This window comes from Staurois parvus, unplaced genomic scaffold (genome assembly GCF_062004578.1).
Source record: "Staurois parvus isolate SC_StPar_1 unplaced genomic scaffold, SC_StPar_1.0 ptg000665l, whole genome shotgun sequence".
In the NCBI taxonomy this organism is placed as follows: domain Eukaryota; kingdom Metazoa; phylum Chordata; class Amphibia; order Anura; family Ranidae; genus Staurois; species Staurois parvus.
Genome location: NW_028318461.1, coordinates 488,432 through 514,047, shown reverse-complemented (window position 1 = coordinate 514,047; position 25,616 = coordinate 488,432). Strand labels below are relative to the sequence as shown.

General features: G+C 43.8%; 1 protein-coding gene across 1 annotated transcript in view; it reads left to right on the top strand.

Annotated features, from left to right (window-relative positions):
• Nucleotides 1-8,972: 8,972 nt before the first annotated feature.
• KLHL41 (kelch like family member 41) overlaps nucleotides 8,973-25,616 on the top strand; it is a 31,652-nt gene continuing 15,008 nt past the window's right edge. The window contains exons 1-3 of the mRNA XM_089651881.1: nucleotides 8,973-10,156; nucleotides 19,846-20,003; nucleotides 20,084-20,191. Of these exons, the coding sequence (XP_089508007.1) occupies nucleotides 9,068-10,156; nucleotides 19,846-20,003; nucleotides 20,084-20,191 (1,355 nt within the window). The 5' untranslated portion in view covers nucleotides 8,973-9,067. The remainder of the gene's footprint in view (nucleotides 10,157-19,845; nucleotides 20,004-20,083; nucleotides 20,192-25,616) is intronic.

The following is a 25,616-nucleotide window of genomic DNA, read 5'->3' as shown; positions in this document are numbered from 1 at the left end:
GAGCAGGGGTCAGCAGGTTAAGTGTCATTGGTGTCAGTGGTAGGAATAGTGCCCCATCATTGGTGTCACTGATAACTAATGATGGGGCATTATTCCTCCCCCCCACTGACACCAACGATGGGGCACTATTCCTCCCCCCACTGACACTAATGATGGGGCAATATTCCTCCCCCCCACTGACACCAACGATGGGGCACTATTCCTCCCCCCCACTGACACCAACAATGCGGCACTATTCCACCCCCCACTGACACCAACGATGGAACACTATTCCTTCCCCCACTGACACCATTGATGGGGTACTATTCCTCACCCCCACTGACACCAATGATGGGGCACTATTCCTCCCTCCCACTGACACCAACGATGGGGCACTATTCCCCCCCACTGACACCAACGATGGGGCACTAATCCTCCCCCCCCCGCTGACACCAACGATGGGGCACTATTCCACCCCCCACTGACACCAACGATGAAACACTATTCCTTCCCCCACTGACACCAATGACGGAGTACTATTCCTCCCACTGACACCAATGTTGGGACATTATCCCCCCCCCACTGACACCAATGACGGGGCACTATTCCCCCCCACTGACACCAATGACGTACTATTCCTCCCACTGACACCAAAGATGGGGCACTATTCTTCCCACTGACACCAATGATGGGACACTATTCCTCCCACTGACACCAATGTTGGGACACTATCCTCTTCCCCCACTAACACCAATGACGGGGCACTATTCCCCCCCCCCACACTGACACCAATGATGGGGCACTATTCCTCCCCCCACTGACACCAACAATGGGGCACTATTCCTCCCCCCACTGACACTAATGATGGGGCACTATTCCTCCCACTGACACCAATGATGGGGCACGATTCTTCCCACTGACACCAATGATGGGGCACTATTGCTCCCACTGACACCAATGATGGGGCACGTTTCTTCCCACTGACACCAATGATGGGGCACGTTTCTTCCCACTGACACCAATGATGGGGCACGTTTCTTCCCACTGACACCAATGATGGGGCACTATTCCTCCCACTGACACCAATGACGGGGCACTATTTCGCTCCATATAACACGCTTGGAGGGAAATGTCTGTGCGTCTTATGGAGCGGCAGGCCCAGTATTCCCACCGCTGTTGTATGTCTCTGGTCATCTCCTGTACTGTGTCCGCATTTGTTCATAGTTTTTTTTTTTTTAAACTATAGTCCGGCCCTCCAACGGTCTGAGGGACAGTGAACTGGCCCCCTGTTTAAAAAGTTTGAGGACACCTGGGTTAGGGTGAGGATTAGGGGTTGGGGTTAGGATTTAGGGGCTAGTATTTTATTTATTGCCTTCTTATTTTTATTTTATTTAGGGTGATAATAATAATAAAATAATAAATACAGGTAGAATAAATAAAATAAATACACAAATAAATAGAAATAATCATAAATAAATAAAATAAATGAATAATATATAATAATAATAGTAATAATAAATAAATAAATAATTAACCCCTAACCTTCAAGTGGTTCCAGGTTTTTTGTGTGTAGTGGCCCCCCCCAGCTCCCCCAACACTTACCTGAGTTCCATCCTGATCCAGCGATGTCCACGAGAGCCTTGGTTCTCCGGGGATTCTCACTCCTGATTGGCTAAGGCAGCAGTGGGTGCCATTGGCTCCCAGTGCTGTCAATCACAGCATGTGAGCCAGTCAGGAGAGGGAGGGGGGCAGGTGTGAATCAACACTCAGAACCGCGGCTTGGGAGTCAGGCTGATGCGTTTCGAAGGGAGTCCATTCTTCATCAGAGCTCACTAGACAATGATGTGGTAAAAAACATTAGAAACATTCAACGCATTAAAAAATGCTTTTTTTTTCAATGCGTTGAATGTTTCTAATGTTTTTTACAACATCGAATTATGTTTTACTCTATTGTTGTTATATTGGCATGTTCTGATGACACCTTAGCCCCTCCTCCTTTTCCGGGACTGCCCAGCCCAGGTCGGAGGGTCTAATTTCAGTCCCAGGGTATATATGGTGAGGCTAGTCAGCTCTGATGAAGAAGGGACTCCCTTCGAAACGCGTCAGCCTGACTTTGAAAATCTTTCCTCGTGATAAGACTCGCATTGGTCTCACACTCCTAGAGTTTTGTTGAGGATCTTATACGCTTATTATACTTCTCTGTTTTTGAGTGTATTTTTAAATTCAATAAAATCACATTTTAACGAGGTAATGCGCAAGGTTGGTGCGCTTTCTTTTTGTTTTGCTTTACACGACTTGCATAGACACCTGTGCACAGATGTCTGCTAAGTTGCACCTGAAGTCACACTGCCATGCGACTTTAAAATCGTGGGATTTTAAGTGAAGTCGCAATATTTCAAAGTCAGATCCACTATGAACCAGGGCTTAATCTTTAACTTGGCTTTCTTCATCAACCATAGAAGTGTCTCTTTCATTCTTCTGGTGTGCCCAAACACAGTGGCGTCCCTAGACAGGTGCGGGGGGTGCGCGCCGCATCAGGTGACACCTACCGCACGGGGTGACACCGGACCCATTCCACGAAAAGCTAAGTTGTAAAGCAAGCCGACGATCCCCGCAGAATGGATCTGTGGAGTCCGATCCATTATGCTCCCCAATCCGCAGATCCGATCCATCCTGTGGGGATGGTCGGATTGTTTTACAACTTACCTTTTCGTGGAGTGGGTCCATAATGGATGGGAGTCCGATACATTATGCTCAATCCGCAGATCCGATCCATTGTGCGGGGATTATTGGAGGGGGTGTCACCAAGTGTTATCGCACTGGGTGACACCAACCCTAGGGACGCCTCTGCCCAAACATACACATTAATATCCATTGTGGTAAGGCAGCCTATTCATTTTGAATGATATGCTAATGCACCACAGCTCAGGTTATAGGGAAACTGTACTATCTTTGCAACCAGGGGTGGACTGACAACTCATGGGGCCCCCAGGCAATAGGATATCATGGGGCCCCTGTGTCCTTGCCAACACTCAAACCACACCCAAAAAAGCCTCTGAAAGGTACCAGGGGCATCTCATGGGGCCCCCTACTGAGCCTGGGCCCTGGGGCAGTGCCTGAGTGCCTAAATGGTCAGTCTGTCCCTGTTTGCAACAGTGTGCCTGGAAACATGGTATGTGCATCATGGTGTACTGCAGTGTGGGTGCATTGCCAGCTACTTGACCTGTGTATTGGAGTGCTATTCTAAATGAATACACTGCACAATGTTCCATGGATTCACATGTATTGTAGTAACAAAATAAAATTTGTGAAACCAGCACAAATATAAGAGAAGGCAGTGTTAGCTGTTGAAGTAAACCTTTCTTAGGAGAAATATGGGGACAATTATTATCAACCTTCTTCTGAAGATGCTAGTTACCTGACTGGTTTTCTAATCAGCTGAGTTCAGTAGTTTCTGAGTAACTTACCAATATATATATGCAGTAGTAAAGCATGAGTGTCAGCAAAGACAGTCAGCAAGCTAGAATTTACAGAATGAAAAATCAGACATAGGACAGGTTCACACCATGAATTGTACAGGAAAGCAGTGTGATTTCAGCCCATTCATTTGAATGGGCTGAAATTGCACCGGACCACACCAAAAGTAGTGTATTCACTACTTTAACCACTTCAAGTCCAGACACTTTTACCCCCTTCCTGTCCAGGCCAATTTTCATCTTTCAGCGCTGTAACACTTTGAATGACAATTGCGCAGTCATGCAACACTGTACTCATATGATTTTTTTAGCATTTTTTTGAGACAGATAAAACTTTATTTTGGTGGTATTTATTCACCACTGGGATTTTTTTGCTATAGAAATGAAAAGTCCAAAAATTTTGAAAAAAAGTGTTTTTCTTCCAAATTAGGTTATAACCAAAAATTATAATTTTTCAAAACTTTTTTTTACATTTCTATTTTTTTTATATTTTTATTAAAGGCTGTAAAATCAATCATTTCTCCTTTCTGGCTGCATTCTTGCAGCCATTGAGAAATACTGTGAGAGCTGTGATTAATCACAGCTTGTCGCATGGTACAAGGCTGTTGTGAATAGCCTTGTACCATGTGATCTCTGTGATTATTCACAGATTTCACACGTAGTAAGCAATTATGTCAGAAGTGACATCTTCTTACTACTATTCATGTGATCACTGATTGGCCAATCAATGATCACATGATTGGGACCTCACACAGAGTACAGCGATTGGTGTTCCGCTGTGTCCAGAGGACCAGATCGTGGTGCCATGTGCTCCCAGGGAGCACGCACAGGCTGAAAATGTGGGTGCCGTTTATGAACGGCAACCCGCTCCTGCACTGCTCCCATCCGGCCGTTTATATACATGGACTGGACGGGAAGTGGTTAAAAAACTCACAGCAACCAGGTTGCATGGTACTACTGTACCATACAATCTGGTGCAGGAAGACACACTCCATTTGCAATCTGTGTTTGGGGTGTCATTAGCATTGCACTGACACCCACTGCAGATCACAAGTGCAGGGCGTTTTGAACGTGGTGCTGGAAACACGCATGAAACACAGGTTTCCCTCACTGTGTTGTGGTGTGAACTGGCCTTTATTGTTTCCTCTGTAAGGTTTCCTATATTTGGTAAAGTATTCCAGCAGTTGTCCATCAGAATAAAAGTTGATGGTGTAAAGTAACAATGTATCTCAAACAAAATAAAAGTGCAACATTGGCCAGGCTATGGATGATCAAATATTTACATACCATAACAAGCCATAAATGAGCTTTAAACAAGCCCTCTCTGAGCTCAGTAGTTGAAGGCACTGTGGAGCAATGACTTATATGCTTCTCTTGTTCATTTTAAGGATTAATTTCTTCACAGTGATGCAGCTACAGAGGGAAGTGAAGTCTTATTTTACAGTTCAATTACACAGCTTCACTTTTACATTTCAAGCTTTAGGTCAGATTTCTACCTTTGTGCTGTCATAATGTGTAACAGTTTTTTTTTATTGTAACTGTAAATCATGATTCACAATGCATTGGAGTTCAATTCATTTTGAAATACAGCAGCAGAAGACATACCCATACTGCAACTTACCACAAAGCACAGCCGAATGGGCCCTAAATGATACACCAGAATAGGGTTAACCCGTAAGATACCTGCTACAAGCACTTATAATAGCCAAATGGTGTGATGTGTGTGCCGCGTAGGAGATGACCTCAGACCTATCCAGATCTTGAGAATATTACATAAAGCAGAGAGACTGAAGTCATGTGTATTGTTGTAACACTGCAGCCTGTCTTTGAGATCACAGCTACCTAAACATATGGTGAGCTAAACCTGGACTCAGAGTCAAATGAGATCTGTATTCAGCTGTTGTTTTATCAGCTGACTGAATCAGTATGTTTCGGGTAGCCAGGGTGTGTTAGCCCTGCCTGGAACTGTCTAGAAAATGGAACTTGTCAGTTGGGGAAACAAATAGTGGTTCTAGTAGTTCAACTGTTTGTTTTTATTTTTTTTTCATTTTTATTATTGTTTTTTAAGGATGCATGCAGAAGATTCTAAAGTTCTTATCTGGCCTTGGGTATTGGGTTAATAATCGGATTTTTTTTATGAACGCTTTAAGGCAAAAAAAAAGTCCTACATGCATGGATTTTCCTTGAGCTCTCTGCAATCGGGACTGTACACAAGTGGCAGTTATAGTTAGGTTTGGATGATTCTTGCAGTCATTCTGGCAGAATACAGATGTGTACAGATTACACATGACAAACAGTAACAAACAAAAACTTTTTGAGCAGAACATTTGGCTAATAATGCCCAGTGAAAAAAATGCTTTCAGAATGTGTAATGAATTTATCCAAATTACAACTAAACACAAAAAAAGAAAAAATATTGAAAAGGCAATTATGGCTGCCCCCGTGTACAGTCTCAGACTGTACTGAGTTTTTATATCAAACTCATTGATAAGTCTATTATACTGTTAAGATACCATTGATAGTGAAAAATTGCTTGATTCCACTAGAAATCTTGTGAGCTGAAAACTTCCTGCGCTGAAAACTTCCTGTGTCTCTGCCTCTTCTGCATTCTTATCTGTTTCATTTTTTCCAGTTGTCTCTGTGGATTACAGAACACCTCCTCCTTATGAGGAAGAAGCAGTCCTGTTTTAGAATTACATTTCTGCTCCCCCATACTGTACAGTGACTGAGCATTGTCGCCCAAGGACTGGATGTGTGTTACCAGCGGGATTACCAGGTAAAAATACTCGGTAAAAAAATGAAAAAAACTGAAATAAGGAAATGAATGCAGCCACCACATCTAAGAACTGGTAAGCTGTAAGATAATAATTTTTTCTTGATTTCAGACAGACTTTAACAAAATGTTTTTGAATGTGGATAGATACCATCATTTTGATAGTTGTTACTTCTGAACATGGTGGATGAACACTTTTGAACATACATTTTCTCCATTGTCCACTGGGGGATCCAGGGATTCAAACAGTCCAGTTATACTGCAACCTGAAGGAGACTAGGACACTGACCAACTGTTTCTGAATCCGTATGCCCTTCAATGGATGCAAAGAAAAAGATTTTACAATAGGCGAAGAAAAATCTTGTTATTCCTTTCAGAGATAGTTAACATCTACGCACATAGTTACATAGTTAATCTGGCTGAAAAATGCCAAAAGTCTATCCAGTTCAACCATAAAAAAAAAAAAGTTATAATCCTATACCCACAGTTGATCCAGAGGAAGGCAAAAACAAAACAGCAAAGCATGATCCAATTTGTTCCTGCTGGGAAAAAAATCCGTCCTGATTCCCCGAGAGGCAATCGGATATTCCCAGGATCAACTTTATCTGTAATTGTTAGTATCCAGTTATATTCTGTGTATCTAGGAAAGAATCCAGGCCTTTTTTTGAAGCAATCCACTGAGCTGGCCAGAACCAACTCTTGAGGGAGTCTATTCCACATTTTCACAGCTCTTACTGTGAAGAAACCTTTCTGTGTTTGGAGATTAAATTTCTTTTCTTCCAGATGTAGAGTGTCCCCTTGTCCTCTGTGATGACCTCAGGGTGAATAGCTCTACACCGAGTTCACTATATGAACCACTGATGTATTTATACATGTTGATCATATCCCCCCTTAATCTCCTCTTCTCAAGAGAGAATAAATTCAGTTGCTGTAATCTTTCCTCATAGCTGAGCTCCTCCATGCCTCTTATCAGTTTAGTTGCCCTTCTCTACACTTTCTCCAGTTCCCCAATGTTCTTTTTGTGAATTGGTGCCCAAAACTGAACTGCATATTCCAGATGAGGTCTTACTAATGATTTGTACCGGGGTAATAAGATATCTCTCTCTCTGGAGTCTATACCTCTTTTAATACAAGAGAGGATTTTGCTCGCTTTAGAAACCGCAGCTTGGCATTGCATGCCATTATTAAGCTTGTGATCTACCAGAACACCCAGATCCTTCTCCACCATTGATTCCCCCAGTTGTACCCCCCCTAGTATGTATGATGCACATGCAGTAGTTAAGGTTTAGTAAATATGTACTATATAGCCTGTGTGCTGCTATTCATTCCATTGGATTTATAATGTGCACTACTGTAGAAAGAATAGTGCATGGATATATTTTTACACCTTTATAAAAACTTCCATATCTCCACCCTGATAAGCCTCCTTTACAGGAGGGAGATGCACACTCTGTCCAAGTTGGTCAGATTTGCCTATTAGCAGCCTGAGACTACATTATAGTTAGGGACTTGCATTACTCTATTAAGTTGACAGTCTGCATTCTGTGTGTGATTCCTTTGTAGTGTATCTGGCAGCTTTGTTTAGAAACGACTAAACATAGAAACATTGTCAGTGACTATTGCTGCCAACATATGTGTCATTAATCTCTAGAGAGGATTCATTCGCTCCTTTCAAGATATATGGTAGCACACAAAGATGTGCCAAGCCTTCAGGGAAACCAGAAGATTATTATTAGTCTGGAATATAGAGCCAAGAGCAGTGCCTCTAAAACCCACATACCCATGCAACTTGATAAAGGTTATTTAAATGATGATATTGCTTGATCATGTAATAATGATTTTACCTTTTAGCTGTAATTGATGGGAGCTTACTTACACATTCTTCATTATAAAACGTATTGCAACAAGAGCCATCTGAATTAAATAAAACAGTAACAGATGAGTAACAGTCAAGTTGTAAACTGTCAAATAAAACCTTTCATTGTGCCCCAATCCTCCTTTTCTCATATATTGAGCATAATATTCCAGATTCACAAAAAAGATAAAACCAAAGAATATCCACCATTAAACAGTTTTAAGTAGAACAAATGTTACCATTGGAAAATTTCACACTTATTCCTGTTCTGATGACAACTGAAAATGTTGGATTTTCCCTTACTTTCATTCCTGGTGACAATGGTCACCGGGACATAGGGGAACCTGCTCAGTCAAGAGAGAGAGCAATAGAAACATGACAGAAGTTCTTATCTACTGTTTAAAACATTGCCTTTTTATACACTTTAATACTCCTATGCTGCCTGTTTATTGTAAGCAGTTCTCAGCTGTCAGACAGTGTCTACCTTTCCTAAATCACATGTATTGATATAACAATAGATCCTATATAACACAATGCCATATTTTGTTTTTCAAAATAAAATATAACTGTTAATTACAAAAAATAGCCTTTTAACTAAGCTTGCTAAATAACAATTAGAAACTGTTTTAATTTTTTGTTGTCTATTTGACAATTCTAGATATTTATTATGATTACAGTGAAAATATATCTTGGTGCATTTTCATATGTATTCTCTCTGTGCTTGTAGTCCCTTCTAGTGAATAAAACCTACAGTTGTTTCTTTCAGTCTGTGACAGCTGCAGGAGCAATTCCTTTTTCCAAATTGGCCGACCAAATTCCATATTGTGAGAGGCTGTACCTATATTTAGCTGGTGGGCTTAAATTGCACAGAGCCTAAGCTTGCCAGAGTTCACAGATCAGCCCTTTTGCTGCTGGACTTGAGAGCTGACAAGAGCTATACAGCCTCTCCGCTTTCTCCCTCAACACTTACTCCATCCATAAAAAATGGATCCCACCCGAGAACTGAAAGAAGAACTCAGACTTTATCAGTCTACACTCCTTCAAGATGGGCTGAAAGAACTTCTTGATGAAAATAAATTTGTTGATTGCTTCCTGAAAGCTGGAGACAAGACCCTTCCATGTCACAGGCTCATCCTAGCAGCTTGCAGTCCCTATTTTCGGGAGTTCTTTTTGTCTGATGAGAGTGAAGAGAAGAAAAAAAATCTTGAGTTGGATAATGTTGACCCAAATGTCATGGAAGCCATTCTTAAGTACATTTATTCTGCGGATATTGACCTTAATGATGCAAATGTCCAGGATATATTTGCACTGGCCAGTCGTTTCCAAATCCCTTCAGTGTTCACAGTGTGTGTCACTTACCTACAGAGGCGACTGTCACCTACCAATTGTCTTGCTATCTTCCGACTAGGCCTTCTCCTGGACTGCCCAAGACTTGCCATCACTGCACGGGACTATGTTTGTGATAGGTTTAGCCAGATTTGTAATGAAGAAGATTTTCTTCAGTTAGCCCCACATGAACTAATAGCTGTCATCTCCAGCGATGCCGTAAATGTTGAAAAGGAAGAGGCTGTCTTTGAGGCCGTGATGAAATGGGCCAGGACAGACAAGGAAAACAAAACCAAGAGTATTGTGGAGGTCTTTGATTGCATCCGGTTCCGCTTGATGCCCGAAAAATATTTCAAGGATCAGGTAGAAAAGGAAGAGCTGCTCAAGGGAAATGCTGATATACAGAAAAAGATCAAGGCTATTAAAGATTCCTTTGCTGGCAAATTACCAGAGCTTTCCAAGGAGAAGGCAGACGGTGATGTTGGTGATGAAGATTTACTTCCTGGATATCTGAATGACATTCCTAGGCATGGCATGTTCGTCAAAGATCTGATCATTATGGTCAGTGACACAGCAACAGTAGCTTATGATCCCCTAGAAAATGAGTGCTACTTGGTGGCCTTGTCTGAGCAGATCCCGAGGAATCATTCCAGCATAGTTTCCAAATCTAATCAGGTTTATGTGGTTGGTGGACTATATGTAGATGAAGAAAATAAAGATCAACCATTGCAGTCCTACTTCTTCCAGGTATGTAGTCACAGCTTTTTTTAATTTTGCATTTAGGCCTCAAAACAGTGTTAAACCCAGGATCAAAAATGTAATATATTGCAGCATACCAATGATTAGATGTGGTGTCTGCATTAGTTTTCTTTTTTTAGGATTTTTTCACTTGATGATCTGGCTATTAAAGTGGAACTCCACCTAAAGGGGAAGTTCTGCTCGTCTGCCTCCTCCCCCCTCCACTGCCACATTTGGCACTTTTTTTGGGGGGGAGCGAGTACCTCGTTTTGACAGGTGCCCGCTCCCACTTCTGGGTCAGATTGACACAGCTATCTGAGCCAGAAGTTCGCCCCCCCCCCCCCAATCCCTGCAGCCTTCTGGGACCTGTGAAGAGTGACTCGGCCCATTTACACGCTTTGCGCATGCGCAGTTGGAGGCCAGCTGTGAAGCAGCAAAGCTTAACTGCCGGTTTCCTTTACTTAAGATGCCAGCACCAACACCCAAGATGATTGAAGAATCAGCTCAGGTGTGGACATCGTTGGACCCCTGGACATGTAAGTGCCCTCATAGTAATATTATATTATTGACTTTTAATTTTTTGGGAGGAGCCCGGAGCTCCACTTTAACACAACTGTCCTATATTAGAGTGACTACACTCTGGACGAAGGAGCACAGGGGCACCTTTGGACAGGAGCATTGTTAGTCTGGGGGGAGGTGAGTGTTAGATGCACTAGCAGATTTAGATACACTAACACATTAAATCTCCTGCTAACACTTTATAAGCAGTTACAACCAGGGGCGGACTGACAACTCATGGGGCCCCCGGGCAATAGGGGATCATGGGGCCCCTGTGTCCTTGCCCAAACTCAAAAAAGCCTATGAAAAAGGTACCAGGGGCATCTCATGGGGCCCCCTTCTGACCCCGGGCCCTCGAGCAGTGCCCGAGTTTCCAAATGGTCAGTCCGCCCCTGGTTACAACCCATTTTTTTTTTATTCTTTTGGGATAAAGGTTGTACATAAATACACAGAAGCTCATTTAAAAGATCATTGTAAGCACCCCTGTCAGTAATAAATGTTTTTTTTTTTTATGGTTGAACTAGATGGACTTTTGTCTTTTTATTTTTTCAGCCAGACTAACAATGTAACTATGTAACTATGTCTCGACTCTGTAACTAGGACAGCTTGTTCTGGTGAAAATAAAAGAAAGAAAGCCTAAAAAAGAAAACTAACGCAGCCATCACATCTTTTGTATTGAATTTGAATTGGTAAGATACAATATAATAAATGTTTGCTTTTGGTTTTAACACCACCATAAAGGTTTTTTTTAAGTGATTGTAAAGCTTTTTAATCTTTTTTTTATTAAAATATTAAACATGTCATACTTACCTGCTCTGTTCAGTGGTTTTGCACAGAGCAGCCCGATCCTCTTCTTCTGGGATCCCCCGCCAGTGCTCCTGGCTCCTCCTCTTCGGCAAGTTCCCCCATAGGAAACTGCTTTCTATGGGGGCACTCGTGCAGGCTTGATCCCGAGTCACCCTGTCTGCATCTATAGACACAGACAGCTCAGCCCCACTCCTTGCTCCCTCATCACAAAATTTGATTGACAGCAGTGGCAGCCAATGGATCCCACTGCTGTTGATCTTCTCTGTGAGGAGGGAGAGAACAGAGAGATGCTGCTCACGTGCACAGTGCTTGATCAAGATTGGGCTCAGATAAGTATAGGAGGGGTAAAAAAACCTTTAGGCTTTAGAACCACTTTAAAAAACCAACTTGTCACATCTCCTTGCTCCCCTTTTCCTCCATACTCCTTGAACACCTGGTCTATTACCAACTGAGTGGCCACCTCATCAAGAATAACCTTTTTGATCCCCTTCAGTCTGGATTTCGCCCTCAACACTCCACAGAAACTGCTCTCCTAAAACTCACAAATGATTTACTAACAGCAAAAAAAACAATGGACACTATTCGGTACTCCAACTTCTGGACCTCTCAGCTGCCTTTGATACGGTTTACTAACCCCTCTTCAAAAAAAAAACTTTACTCCCTTGGTATCCGTGACTGTGCTCTTTGTTGGTTCTCATCCTACCTATCTCACTGCACCTTCAGGGTCGCTTACAATTCTACCTCATCCTCTCCTCTTCCTTTTTCCATTGAGGTCCCCCAAGGTTCTGTTCTTAGACCTCTCCTATTCTCAATCTACACCTCCTCCTCCCTGGGTCAGCTGACAACACCCAAATCTATCTCTCAACCCATCAGCTCACAACAGTCTCCTCACGTATCAATCACTTACTGACTGACATATCAGCCTGGATGTCACACCACTTCCTCAAACTCAATCTATCCAAAACTGAGCTCATAATATTTCCTCCCCTACGTGCCCCTTCCCCTGACTTCTCTGTCAAGATCAATGGCAAAACCATCAACCCATCCCCCTATACCAAGGTATGTTAGGTATAATCCTGGACTCTGAACCCTCCTTTCGGCCCCACATCCAATCACTTTTCAAAGCTTGCTGTCTCAACCTCTGCAACATCTCCGAAATACGCCCCTTCCTAACTGATGACACCACAAAGCTCCTAATTCACTCCTAGGTTATCTCTTGACTACTGCAACGCTTTCCTCATTGGCTTACCTTTACATAGGCTATCCCCCCTCCAGTCCATCATGAATGCTGCTGCCAGACTCATCCACCTTACCAACCATTCAGTGTCTGCTACCCCTCTCTGCTATTCCCTCCATTGGCTGCCATTCACCCAACAAATTAAATTCAAAATACTACCAACAACGTACAAAGCCATCCACAACTCGGCCCCCAGCTACATCACTAACCTAGTCTCAAAATACCAACCAAATCACCCACTTCATTCCTCCCAAGACCTCCTGCTCTGTAGTTTACTTGTCACCTCCTCCCATGCTCACCTGCATGACTTCTCCCAAGCCTCTCCCATCCTATGGAATTTCCTACCCCAATCTGTCCAACTATCTCCTAGTCTGTCCACTTTTAGGCGATCGTTGAAAACTTTTTTCTTCAGAGAAGCTTATCGTGCCTTCACCTAACAACTGTACATGCATTTCTTCATTGGCTCATCTCCTACAGTTATTACCTTTGGTATCACTTGACCCTCCCCTTTTAGATTGTAAGCTATAATGAGCAGGGCCCTCTGATTCCTCTTGTATTCAATTGTATTGTAACTGTATTGTTTGCCCTCACATTGTAAAGCGCTGCGCAAACTGTTGGCGCTATATAAATCCTGTATAATAATAATAATCTTATTATTTTGACACAATATAAATATTTAACTTTTAGCTCAATGGCTTCTTCACAGACCATTACAGACATAAGGCAAAAACGATTTCTAGAATATCTGTTTCAAATGTGGTCTTTAAATAGCCCTAAAGTGGAACTAAAGAAACAGCAGCCCTCTGGAACATCTGCCATATTATACAAGTATGCACAAAATACTTGCACCTTATGGCAGACATTTGGCCTCCTCCAGCGATGCAAGATCTGTGCTCCCCATTGTTATGCTGTCCACCTCCACTGCCCTCTTCTGGTCCTATTGTGGCCCAGTGTCTTCTTTGTTTAGGCTACTGGATAGTTGCTCAGATGCATGCAGGCTGAGTGAAAATCTCCCATGGCAAAACAGACAAACAGAAATATATTATATATATATATATATATATATATATACATATATATATATAAATATATATACACAGTATATATATTATAGCCACGCCATGACAGACTCTCTGCATCATCACGTCCTGATTGAAACCTCTCACCCCCCTGTCTGACCAGTACTCCGCTCACCCTAACACGCCACCTACACTCCTCCTCCTGGTTTTCCTCTCCTCCATTCCCAAAATCGCCCCCCTCTATCTCCCTACTCCCCCAAAACAGCTCTACATTGCTCCTTCACTCCTTCCTTCTCACCACTACGGCTCTCACCACCTCCTCCTGATACTCCACTCTCCCGCCGACCCACACGCCACCACTAACAGATCCACACGTTCCTGCACATCACATTCCCATGCCAACTTCCTCACCCTTCTCCTCCTAACCGCCGGGGACATCTCCCCGAACCCTGGCCCCCCACCTCCCCACTCCCCCTCTCGGCACCCCCCTGCTCCCGCCAGCCGCCGCAACCCCCTCAACCTTATACCCATCCCCCTCCTCCCCGCATCCACCCCTCCTCTCTCAGTTGCACTCCTGAACGCCCGTTCGGTTTGCAACAAGCTCACCGCCATCCATGACCTCTTTGTCTCCCACTCCCTCAACCTCCTAGCGGTCACCGAAACCTGGATCCAAGCCACTGACTCCACCTCCCCTGCAGCACTCACCTATGGAGGCCTCGTCTAGACCCACTCACCCAGACCGAGTGGTCGCAGAGGCGGTGGGGTCAGCATGCTCCTGCCACCGCTAAGCACCTTCCAGGTCCTCCCTAACCCCCCCTCCCTATCCTTCTCCTCCTTCGAAGCCCACTGCATCCGGCTCTTCTCTCCCACCCCCCTGAGGATTGCAGTATTCTACCAGCCTCCTGGATCCGTATCCCTCTTCCTGGACGACTTTGCCGCCTGGCTTCCCTTCTTCCTCTCCTTCGAGCTACCTGCCATCATCCTCGGAGATTTTAACATCCCCATCAACGTCAACAACCCGGCTACTTCCCAACTCCTCCTCCTAACCTCCTCTTTTGCGCTCACACAGCACACACAGTCCTCCACCCACACTGATGGGAACACCCTGGACCTTGTTTTCTCCCACCTCTGCACCCTCCATAACTGCACTAACACCCCCTTCCCCCTCTCTGACCACCACCTCCTCACGTTTTCCATCTCTCACTCCTCTAACCCCCCCCCCCAAAGCGTCAAACCATCACCAGCCGTAACCTCCGCAACCTGAACCCGGCCCATCTCCACCCGGCAGCTGACCGTCTGTACGACAGTATCCTTCCACTGTCATGCCCTGACCTGGCCACTACTGCATACAACGACTCACTGTCGGCTGCCCTCGACTCCCTGGCACCCCTAACCACGCGTAACATCAGACCCCGACCGCTTCAACCCTGGCAGAAGGACCATACGAAATGTCTCAAACGACGCAGTCGCGTGCTGGAGCAATTATGGCGCAAAGCCAGATCCCCTCGTGCATTCTCCCTCTACAAATCCGCCTTCCTCACCTTCACCACCTCCCTCCACGCCGCCAAGCAAGCCTATTTCGTAACCCTCATCAACACCCTCTCCACCTGTCCTCGCTGGCTCTTCTCCACTTTCAAATCCCTGCTCTCTCCCCCCCCTACCTCCACTCAGTACCTCACTCACCGCCCACGAGATTGACAATCATTTCCAAAACAAGATTGATGCAATCCGTAAGGACATTGTCAATTCACAATCTACCTTTCCACCTAGCCCCTCTCCCTCCATCACCCCCTCACCTCTCCCCTCCTCTGACCTCGTAACCGCACTGCCCCCCACCATACCTAACGCCCCGCACACTATCACCTCCCCAACGCTCCGCTCCTTCAGCCCTGCTACCACTGAGGAGGTCACTAAGGTCTTCACTGAAGCCTGCCTCACCACTTGCCCCCTGGACCCTATCCCCTCACAACTCCTCCAGTCACCCCCCTCCTCCATCATTCTCTCCCTCTCTACTGGCACATTCCCCTCCCCCCTAAAGCACGAACACATCACCCCCAAACTCAAAAAACCCTCCTTGACCCCACTGACCTAAACAACCTTAGACCCATCTCCCTGCTACCATTCACTTCCAAGCTCCTTGAGCGCTTAGCCTACAATCGCCTAAGCACCCATCTCACTGATAACAACCTCCTTGATCCACTACAGTCTGACTTCCGTCCCCTACACTCCACCGAAGCCGCCCTACTTAAAATCACTAACGACCTGCTAACCGCCAAAGCTAATGGCCATTACTCAGTCCTCCTGCTCCTCGACCTCTCCGCGGCCTTCGACACAGTCAACCACCCCTCCTCCTTACCAAACTGCACTCCTTTGGCATCAGGGACGCTGCTCTCTCCTGGTTCTCCTCCTACCTATCCCAATGCTCCTTCAGCGTCACCTATAACGCTGCCACCTCCCCCTCTCTCCCCCTCTCTGTTGGAGTCCCCCAAGGCTCTGTCCTCGGACCTCTCCTCTTCTCCATCTACACCTCCTCCCTTGGCAAACTGATACACTCCCAGGGCTTCAACTATCACCTCTATGCCGACGACACACAAATTTACCTCTCCACCCTTCACCTCACCCCCTCTTTCTCCGCCCGCATCGCCCACCTCCTGAACGACATATCAGACTGGATGTCGCTCCATTTCCTCAAGTTAAACCTGTCCAAAACCGAGCTCCTGGTTTTCCCCCCAGCCCGCGCTCCCCCCCCATCCTCTCCATCACGACTAGCAACGCCACCATCAATCCCACCCCACACGCCAAAGTCCTGGGTGTCACCCTGGACTCAAACCTTTCCTTCCAACCTCATGTCCAATCACTATCAAAATCATGCAGGTTTCACCTCCGCAACATCTCCAAGATACGTACGTTCCTCACCCCAGACACTACTAAACAACTAATACACTCCCTCATGATCTCACGCCTGGACTACTGCAACTCCCTTCTCACTGGCCTACCCAAACAAACGCTATCCCCACTCCAGTCTATCCTGAACTCAGCGGCTAGACTCATCCGCCTCACCAACCCCTCCATATCTGCCAACCCCTCTGCCAATCCCTTCACTGGCTCCCGATTGCCCAGCGCATCAAATTCAAATTACTAACTCTGACCTACAAAGCCATTCACAACGCCGCCCCAAACTACCTAACTGACCTGATACCCAATACCACCCTACCCGTGCCCTCTGCTCCTCACAGGACCTCCTACTCTCTAGCTCCCTGGTCTCCTCCTCCCACGCCTGACTCCAGGACTTCTCCAGGACTTTCCCCATCCTCTGGAACTCCCTACCCCAATCCATCAGACTGTCACCTTCAGGCGCACCCTGAAAACCCATCTCTTCAGGGAAGCCTACCCCACCCTCAGCTAACAACCGATCTCCTCCACTCCTCCCACCACTCCATCCCCCACAGCCACTTCCTCCTGTACCACTATCCCCTCCCTCCTAGATTGTAAGCTCGAAAGAGCAGGGCCCTCGAACCCCTCGTGTATTGTATTGTTACTGTATTGTCTCATGTTCTGTCCCCCTCGCTATTGTACAGCGCTGAGCAAACCATTTGGCACTATATAAATACTATAATAAATATAAATATAATAATAATGATAATAATAATAGCGCAAGGAAGGTCTGGAACCTCAGACAGCTTTTTTTTTTGCAGTCTGTCCCTGTTGCCGAAAAAAAAAGAAAAAAGGTCCAGATGTTGTAACCTTTATATTTTATCTTTGATCAGTATAGCAGTACATGTTGAATCAAAAAAGACCAATATCAGTTCACTGTCACATTATAAAATCAGGCTTTGAATGACTTTTGATTGACTCAGACTTTTCTTTTTCTCAGCTTTGCTAAATCTGCCCCATTGTTAGCTTAGGTACCTGTTAGGTGACTGATACCTGTCAGATTTATCAGTCTTGACAATGATCATAATGTCAGTGGGATCCCTAAACTTCAATATCTATATAAATTAAGGATCAGAGCTCTTGTCAGGTTTTTTTGCCATTGGTGTCTCTGTTAGGCTCCATTTGCACAGGTGTTTAGCTTATCATTGTTCAAGTTCTATGGCCGCAGCTATATGCACATAGCTGTCAATCTCAGCCACAAGAATCAGTAGATTCACATTGTGGCTAGACATCCATGAGTGAAGACTTAGGGAGATTTACCCTTACTTTCTAACAGGACGGTAGGTTATGGGAAATCTCTCCAATGAGAAGCAAACAAAATAAAAACATATCATTAGTTGAATTGAGTGGGGAAGGCTGGAATATCTGATAAGGTTTTGATTGCTGTCTATGCCTTCCTGTCCAGGGGATGTCCATTCCACCCGTTTTTTTATTAAATGTCTTAGAGTCAGGAAATTAGGGGAAATCTCCCCAATGGGGTCACAGGCAAAAATAAGAACTATCCAAAATTGTTTAATTCTCCACAGCATCTTAAGCAATGACTGGTGTTAGACTTTAAAGTCAACATTTATTTTTATAGAGTGGTGAGGGGTTAAAACCAGGTTTATATTCCTCCCTCTGTAGCCAGACGTAGTGACATAATGCTCTGTTACTGGCCCAAACACTGCTGAACCTGTCATAATGGAAAGGGTTTCTTGCTGCCTCAGCTACAGAAGGAGAAATTCCATAAGGACAAACAGACAACCTCATAGCAAATTGTGAGCAGCAGTATCAGTTCTGGCCATGTCACACTATCTGGTGTGCTTGTGCAGTATATCTATGCAACTTCAAATTTCTGGTGCGCTATAGTCATTAACATACATAAGACAACATGAGTAGTTACTGAAGCTGGCGGTTCTTTTTCTAGTTCTAGATGCTGCAAAAACTCAGTCTCTCAGTATAACACATGTAACATTGGATGTGACCTTTTATTTTAATACATCATACCACAATTCCAGGTGATTTTGGTCACTTCTGTAAGAGTACATTTTGGTGCCATTCAAAATCAATAACAAAATAACACACCATGCTGCGATTATCACATTAAATGTAATTCTGACCTTAAATTTGACAGATGTATCTGTAATTTTAAATTTCAGAATAAATGGATACCAACTCCTTTTTTGCAGTTATAGTAACATGCAAACATGCAGTGATATAATGTGATGCAAGGCCCCATGGCAAAACCATTAAGGCTCCCCAACTTCTCTGATCTCCAAGACAGTTCCTGTCAATAGCACACATTTTTTATTTTGTATTTCAAAGCAAATGTATAGAGCAAAGGTCTCCAAACTATTTAGAAAAAGGGCCAGTTTACTGTCATACTTTAAGGGGGCTGGACTGTGGCCACTGGGATTAGAAAATTCAGAGAAGGAATAGTGTCCCATGGTTGGTATCAGTGTAAAGAATAGTGCCTAATCATTGGTGTCAGTGAGAGAAATAGTGCCGCATGGCTGGTATCATTGGGAGTAGTAGTGCCTCATCATCTGTGACAGTGGGAGGAATTATACCTCACTGTTGGTGTCAGTGGAAAGAATGGTGCCTTATCGCTTATGTCAGTGGGAGGAAAAGTGCCTCATTGCTTGCGTCAGTGGGAGGAAAAATGCCTCATTGCATGTGTCAGTGGGAGGCAAAGTGCCTCTTATCAGTGGGAAGAATAGGGCTCCAAGGGCCGGATAAAAGGTAGGCAAAGTTCAGCATCTGGCCAGCGGGCTGCAGTTTGGAGAGCACTGGTATAAAGGTTCCAAAACCACAAATATATTTATTTTATCCAAATAAAATAGTAAAATGCTATTGCTAAATGCATAGATCACTACTATGTAATCAGACAGCTTTGGGCCCCCAGTGCTTCAGGGCCCCATAGCAGTCACAGAATTTGCTATAACCATAGTGCACATATGAAGGAGAACTGATATGGGGATTAGAATAAACATCATTCCAAAATAAATGAAGAATAAAATTGGGGCAATGCCTATCTGTTTTATCCTCTATCTTTGTAATATCCAGTTTTTTTCGAAATGACAGGATTACAGGTGGAGATTTCACTAGTTATCTTCCAGCATTCTTTGTGATCATTTCTGACATGATGACTTTCTATATTTCAGTTGGACAGCATTGGAGGTGAATGGATTGGACTCCCACCTCTTCCATCAGCCAGATGTCTCTTCGGCCTGGGTGAGGCAGATAACTGTATCTATGCCATTGCTGGCAAAGACCTGCAATCTGAAGAGTCACTGGACACAGTGTTCTGTTATGATGCTAAGTATGCTGTTTATAGATACTAAGCTCTTTATAATGTGACATATTAATGAATGGATATTAAGTTTCTTCTTCTGGTTTCAGAGCCGTAACCTGGAAAGAAGCAAAGAAACTCCCAGTCAAGCTTTATGGACATTCTGTGGTGTCACATAATGGGCTCATCTATAGTCTTGGAGGGAAGACAGATGACAAGTAAGTGACATGTCTTTTTGAATAATTAACCAGAACACTATCTGTCTACCATTAGCACTTACTAAGATCCTATCAATGCTGCTGAGAAATTGTGTCTTATTTCTTAAAGCACCAGCCCTTACAAAAGGTATACTATTGTTATCATTAAAACATAATAGGATTTGTCTGCCAATTAATTCCTATATGTCTAAGATACACCAAATGTAAGATCTCGTTGCCAGAACTTTCAACTTTGTTCCTGTCCACCTTGGGATTCTGTGGGCTCTTTAACACTAGCAGTAAGGTTTAACTCCCTCTGAAAAGTGATTCACTGTTGATCACCGTTTTTTTTTTTCAACTTCAAATCAGCAATTTTACATTGCGGGACTGTGTAATAACTGAGAGCCAGGCATTTGTGGTGCAGCTCCATTGATCTTATTGGGCGAGTTTGACAGGCGGTGCCTCTAGTCAAACATTGCAACCAGAGTTAAAATTACAGCGGCTGTGATGCTTTGCTTGCAACTGTACAACCAAGTCAGTCTGTAATGTCAGATTTCTGGTGAATGGCGTTTTACTGTCCTCTGGCCGCTATGTGTTCTACATAGTATAAAATAAAAATAATATAAGAAAGATAGAGGAGACCGCTCACAATGGCCACATTAAGTATGCAGCCCAGGGATGAGCTGGGATTCTATCCAAACTGGGCTAGGTACGAACCTGGAAGTTAGCTGAATTGCTAATCCAATGAGCTGCTGGTGAGACCTTCTCCAACACAAAAGCTGCACGTATACAAAAGGACATACTTGTGACATCATTGACTTAATATAACCACATGGCCATGTTAGGACAATGATATTTGTCACTTGCAGCTGCGGGGGGAGGGGGGGTTTCTAGCCTGCAACTCCTTGCACTGGTATCTTATCCCTGGGGGCAAACTCACCTACAGATGGGAGGAATAGTGCCCCATAATTGGTGTCAGTTGGTGGAATAGTGCACCAAGGGCCAGATACAGACAAGCAAAGAACCACATACAGCTGCAAGGCCGCAGTTTGGAGACCACTGCCATAGACAAAAGAGGCAGTAAAAAAAAAAATATATATATATATACAGTATCTCACAGAAGTGAGATTACATTACATTTACATTTTTGTAAATATTTGATTCTATCTTTTTATGTGACAACACTGAAGAAATGACACTTTGCTACAATGTAAAGTAGTGAGTGTACAGCTTGTATAACAGTGTAAATTTGTTGTCCCCTCAAAATATCTCAACACACAGCCATTAATGTCTAAACCGCTGGCAACAAAAGTGAGTACACCCCTAAGTGAAAATGTCCAAATTGGGCCCAATTAGCCATTTTCCCTCCCCGGTGTCATGTGACTCGTTAGTGTTACAAGGTCTCAGGTGTGAATGGGGAGTAGGTGTGTTAAATTTGGTGTTATCGCTCTCACTCTCTCATAGGGGTCACTGGAAGTTCAACATAGCACCTCATGGCAAATAACTCTCTGAGGGTCTGAAAAAAAAATTGTTTTACATAAGGATGGCCTAGGCTATAAGAAGATTGCCAAGACCCTGAAACTGAGCTGCAGCACAGTGGCCAAGACCATACAGTAGTTTAACAGTATAGGTTCCACTCAGAACAGGCCTCACCATGGTCGACCAAAGAAGTTGAGTGCACGTGCTCAGCGTCATATCCAGAGGTTGTCTTTGGGAAATAGACATATGAGTGCTGCCAGCATTGCTGCAGAGGTTGAAGGGATGGGGGGGTCAGCCTGTCAGTGCTCAGACCATACACCGCACACTGCATCAAATTGGTCTGCATGGCTGTTGTCCCAGAAGGAAGCCTCTTCTAAAGATGATGCACAAGAAAGTCCGCAAACAGTTTGCTGAAGACAAGCAGACTAAGGACATGGATTACTGGAACCATGTCCTGTGGTCTGATGAGACCAAGATAAACTTATTTGGTTCAGATGGTGTCAAGCGTGTGTGGCGGCAACCAGGTGAGGAGTGCAAAGACAAGTGTGTCTTGCCTTCAGTCAAGCATGGTGGTGGGAGTGTCATGGTCTGGGGCTGCATGAGTGCTGCTGGCACTGGGGAGCTACAGTTCATTGAGGGAACCATGAATGCCAACATACTATGACATACTGAAGCAGAGCATGATCCTCTCCCTTCGGAGACTAGGCCACAGGGCAGTATTCCAACATGATAACGACCCCAAACACACCTCCAAGATGACCACTGCCTTGCTAAAGAAGCTAAGGGTAAAGGTGATGGACTGGCCAAGCAGGTCTCCAGACCTAAACCCTATTGAACATCTGAGGGGCATCCTCAAACGGAAAGTGGAGAAGGTCTCTAACATCCACCAGCTCTGTGATGTCATCATGAGGAGTGGAAGAGGACTCCAGTGGCAACCTGTGAAGCTCTGGTGAACTCCATGCCCAAGAGGGTTAAGGCAGTGCTTGAAAATAATGGTGGCCACACAAAATATTGACACTTTGGGCCCAATTTGGACATTTTCACTTAGGGGTGTACTCACTTTTGTTGCCAGCGGTTTAGACATTAATGGCTGTGTGTTGAGTTATTTTGAGGGGACAGCAAATTTACACTGTTATACTCACTTCTGTGAAATAATGTTTATAGAAATGCTAAACTTTGCTTACTTGCTCCCTTTTGATCTGTTGAATATCCTATTGCAAGCATTTTGTTATAAAAGCATGAGCAAACCATAGGTTTGGGAATATTGTATTGCATATAGCGCAAATCTTTGGGTAAATGTTCAGAAACACTCATTAATATGCTGATATTTTATACAACAGATTGGCATATAGGGGTTGTAAAATTGTATTTTGAGTGTGCATTCTGTGATGCACTTTAATGGTGGAGACACTTGCTTCGAATCCACAAACAGTCAAATAGCCATAACTTGCTTTTCGAATGAATTAGATCAGTTTAAATCAGATTCGATTATACTCAGTCGATCAGCCAGGGTGAAAAATTATTGATAGTTTTGTATCAATCGGCAGTATTGAGATACTTTGTTAAAGAAATAAAATTGTGATCAGATTAAGAGCTTACATGGTGGAAACAGAAGACGTGATCGATAACTATCTGCGCTGTGGCCACGTACAAACTGGACGCTAAGCTGTGACCAGAAACAGGATCCCTGGGCGCAGTGTTTCTGCATCCTGGACTGGTCAGAGTCGCTAATCACATGTATCCTCTTAGAGTATGTGGCACCACCCATTCAATTGTACTGGGTGCAGATCTGGCTTTGACTGTTTGCACATGCTGGGGTTGATTTACTAAAGACAAATAGACTGTGTACTCTGCAAACGCAGTTGCACTAGTTTTGCTTAGTAAATGTAATGTGGTAAAGCTTCACTTTGTAGAGAATACCCAATCAGGTGCAAGGGGAAAAAAAAAAAAGCTCTGGGGAAAATGCGTTCAACTACACTTGCAAAGTGCACAGACTATTTTCCTTTAGTAAATTCACCCCACTGCATGCATGGAGCTATTTTCTTCTCTGGCAAGAATTGCTCTGTCAGGGAATAAGCCCTAAAGTAACAGGAAGCACCAAGACGCTCCAGGAATTCTCCACCTCTTTTGCATTCAGAATAGAGCAGATGCAAAAAGATATTATCACACTGAACCACCTGTCGCCTTCTTCATTAGTGAACATGTTATATCAGCACCTTATTATTACAGGCTTGTAAATTTGCTCAAGTGACTGGACTCGTTCAGTAAAGGACGGTTGTGATAACTATTCTTGAGTTAAAAATCTAATTGCTACTTATTAGCACTGCCCAACCTCGGATATATTTTATGCTAAGTGCATGCATGCTAAATAATGTGGAAGTGTAACACTTATTGTAGCTCACAAGGATCCCAGTATTCCCCTTGACAATCCCTTCATCTGCTTTTCTCATCAGAAGGTTGGAGTCATCGATGTTTGGCTTCTACTTTCTGGATTGAGGTGCTGGCTCAAAGCTAACATGGTCATTTAAATCTTGGTACCTGTGCAGTACTTGGTCTAGTCCACATATGTTTGATACAGATGGGTTTTAAATTAATAATGTGATATTAACAAGGTCTAGTGTAGTGTAACACTTTTGACAGTTATGTACTGCATTTATTATAGACGTCTACACATCTGAGGAAGAAATAGGGACATAGAGATTTGGTTCCAAAACAGGGACTATCCCTCCAAATGAGGACAGTTGGGAGGTATAGACTTACTACAAAGTAAAATGTTTCAGACTGTTTAATGGAGGAGGGGAGAGTAAGGAAATGCTCCTCCTGCCTGCAGCAGACTGATGATATCACCTTAGCCCAGGCAAAGTCACTTGACTAGAGCTCAAGGACTGATTTTAATCATACAGCTTTTTTGTTTATTTTTTTTGTAACTATACCTTCGCTGTGTACTGTGACACATCCAAAATGTATTCATGTACACTTCTAAAGTTAGTGGTCCAGTTTAAGCAAAGTCTATGTGGCATTGCTAGTATTAGAATAATAAGATTTTACTTTTTAAGAACTTTGTTTTTGTTAAGAATGACTTGCTAATGGCCACATAATAATGAATGAGCTCACAAAATGTCTACCTGGACTGTTTGTTGGCACAGTGCCTCGTGCCTCAGTGATTTCACTGGTTCCTTGGGAAATGCTATGCTTAAGACACCTTCGACCATACCCATACCTAAGTATTTACACTGCTCAAAAAAATTAAAGGAACACTTTGAAAACACATGCTGGATATCTATACTGATATGGACTGGGTAATGTGTTAGGAATATAACTATGTCCCATCGTTTGATGGAAATGAAAATGATCAACCCACAGAGGACTGAATTTATAGACACCCTAAAAATGGTCCTTGTCACGGATCCACGCCGCCACCAACAGGCGACAATCGCACGACCGCAACTAACAGTAATACGTCACGCCCACGGCGTCAGACCCCAGACCTTCTCACCAAACTCGTGACCGAAGGACCGGCCGATCTAAAACCGCGGTGTGATGCACGTAACAAGGCCACACTCAGCTGCACCCAGCACAGCGATTGCCCAGCTAATGGACTACAATCGGTGCCTGCAGCCTAAATGCGCTTGTTACTGGGTCGGGTTAATTACGCAACTAACCCTCTACTGCCACCACCACTTTTGTCGGAGACTGGGAAACTCCTGTTATCAAATATACACTATAATGATTGAAATATTGATCTATATAGCACGGCCCGTGGACCTGCTATACAGAGATATAACAAACAGTAGCGTCTCTTCAAAAGGCAGGAATTCGTGAATTGCAGGTAAGCACTTAAAAACAGTTTAACACTTTCAGAAAGAAAGATTTATTACTAAAAGCGTCAAACAGGTACACAAAATATTTACAAAGAGATGTCACAAAAATATATATATATGTATACAAAGACACAGCAAAGAGATAA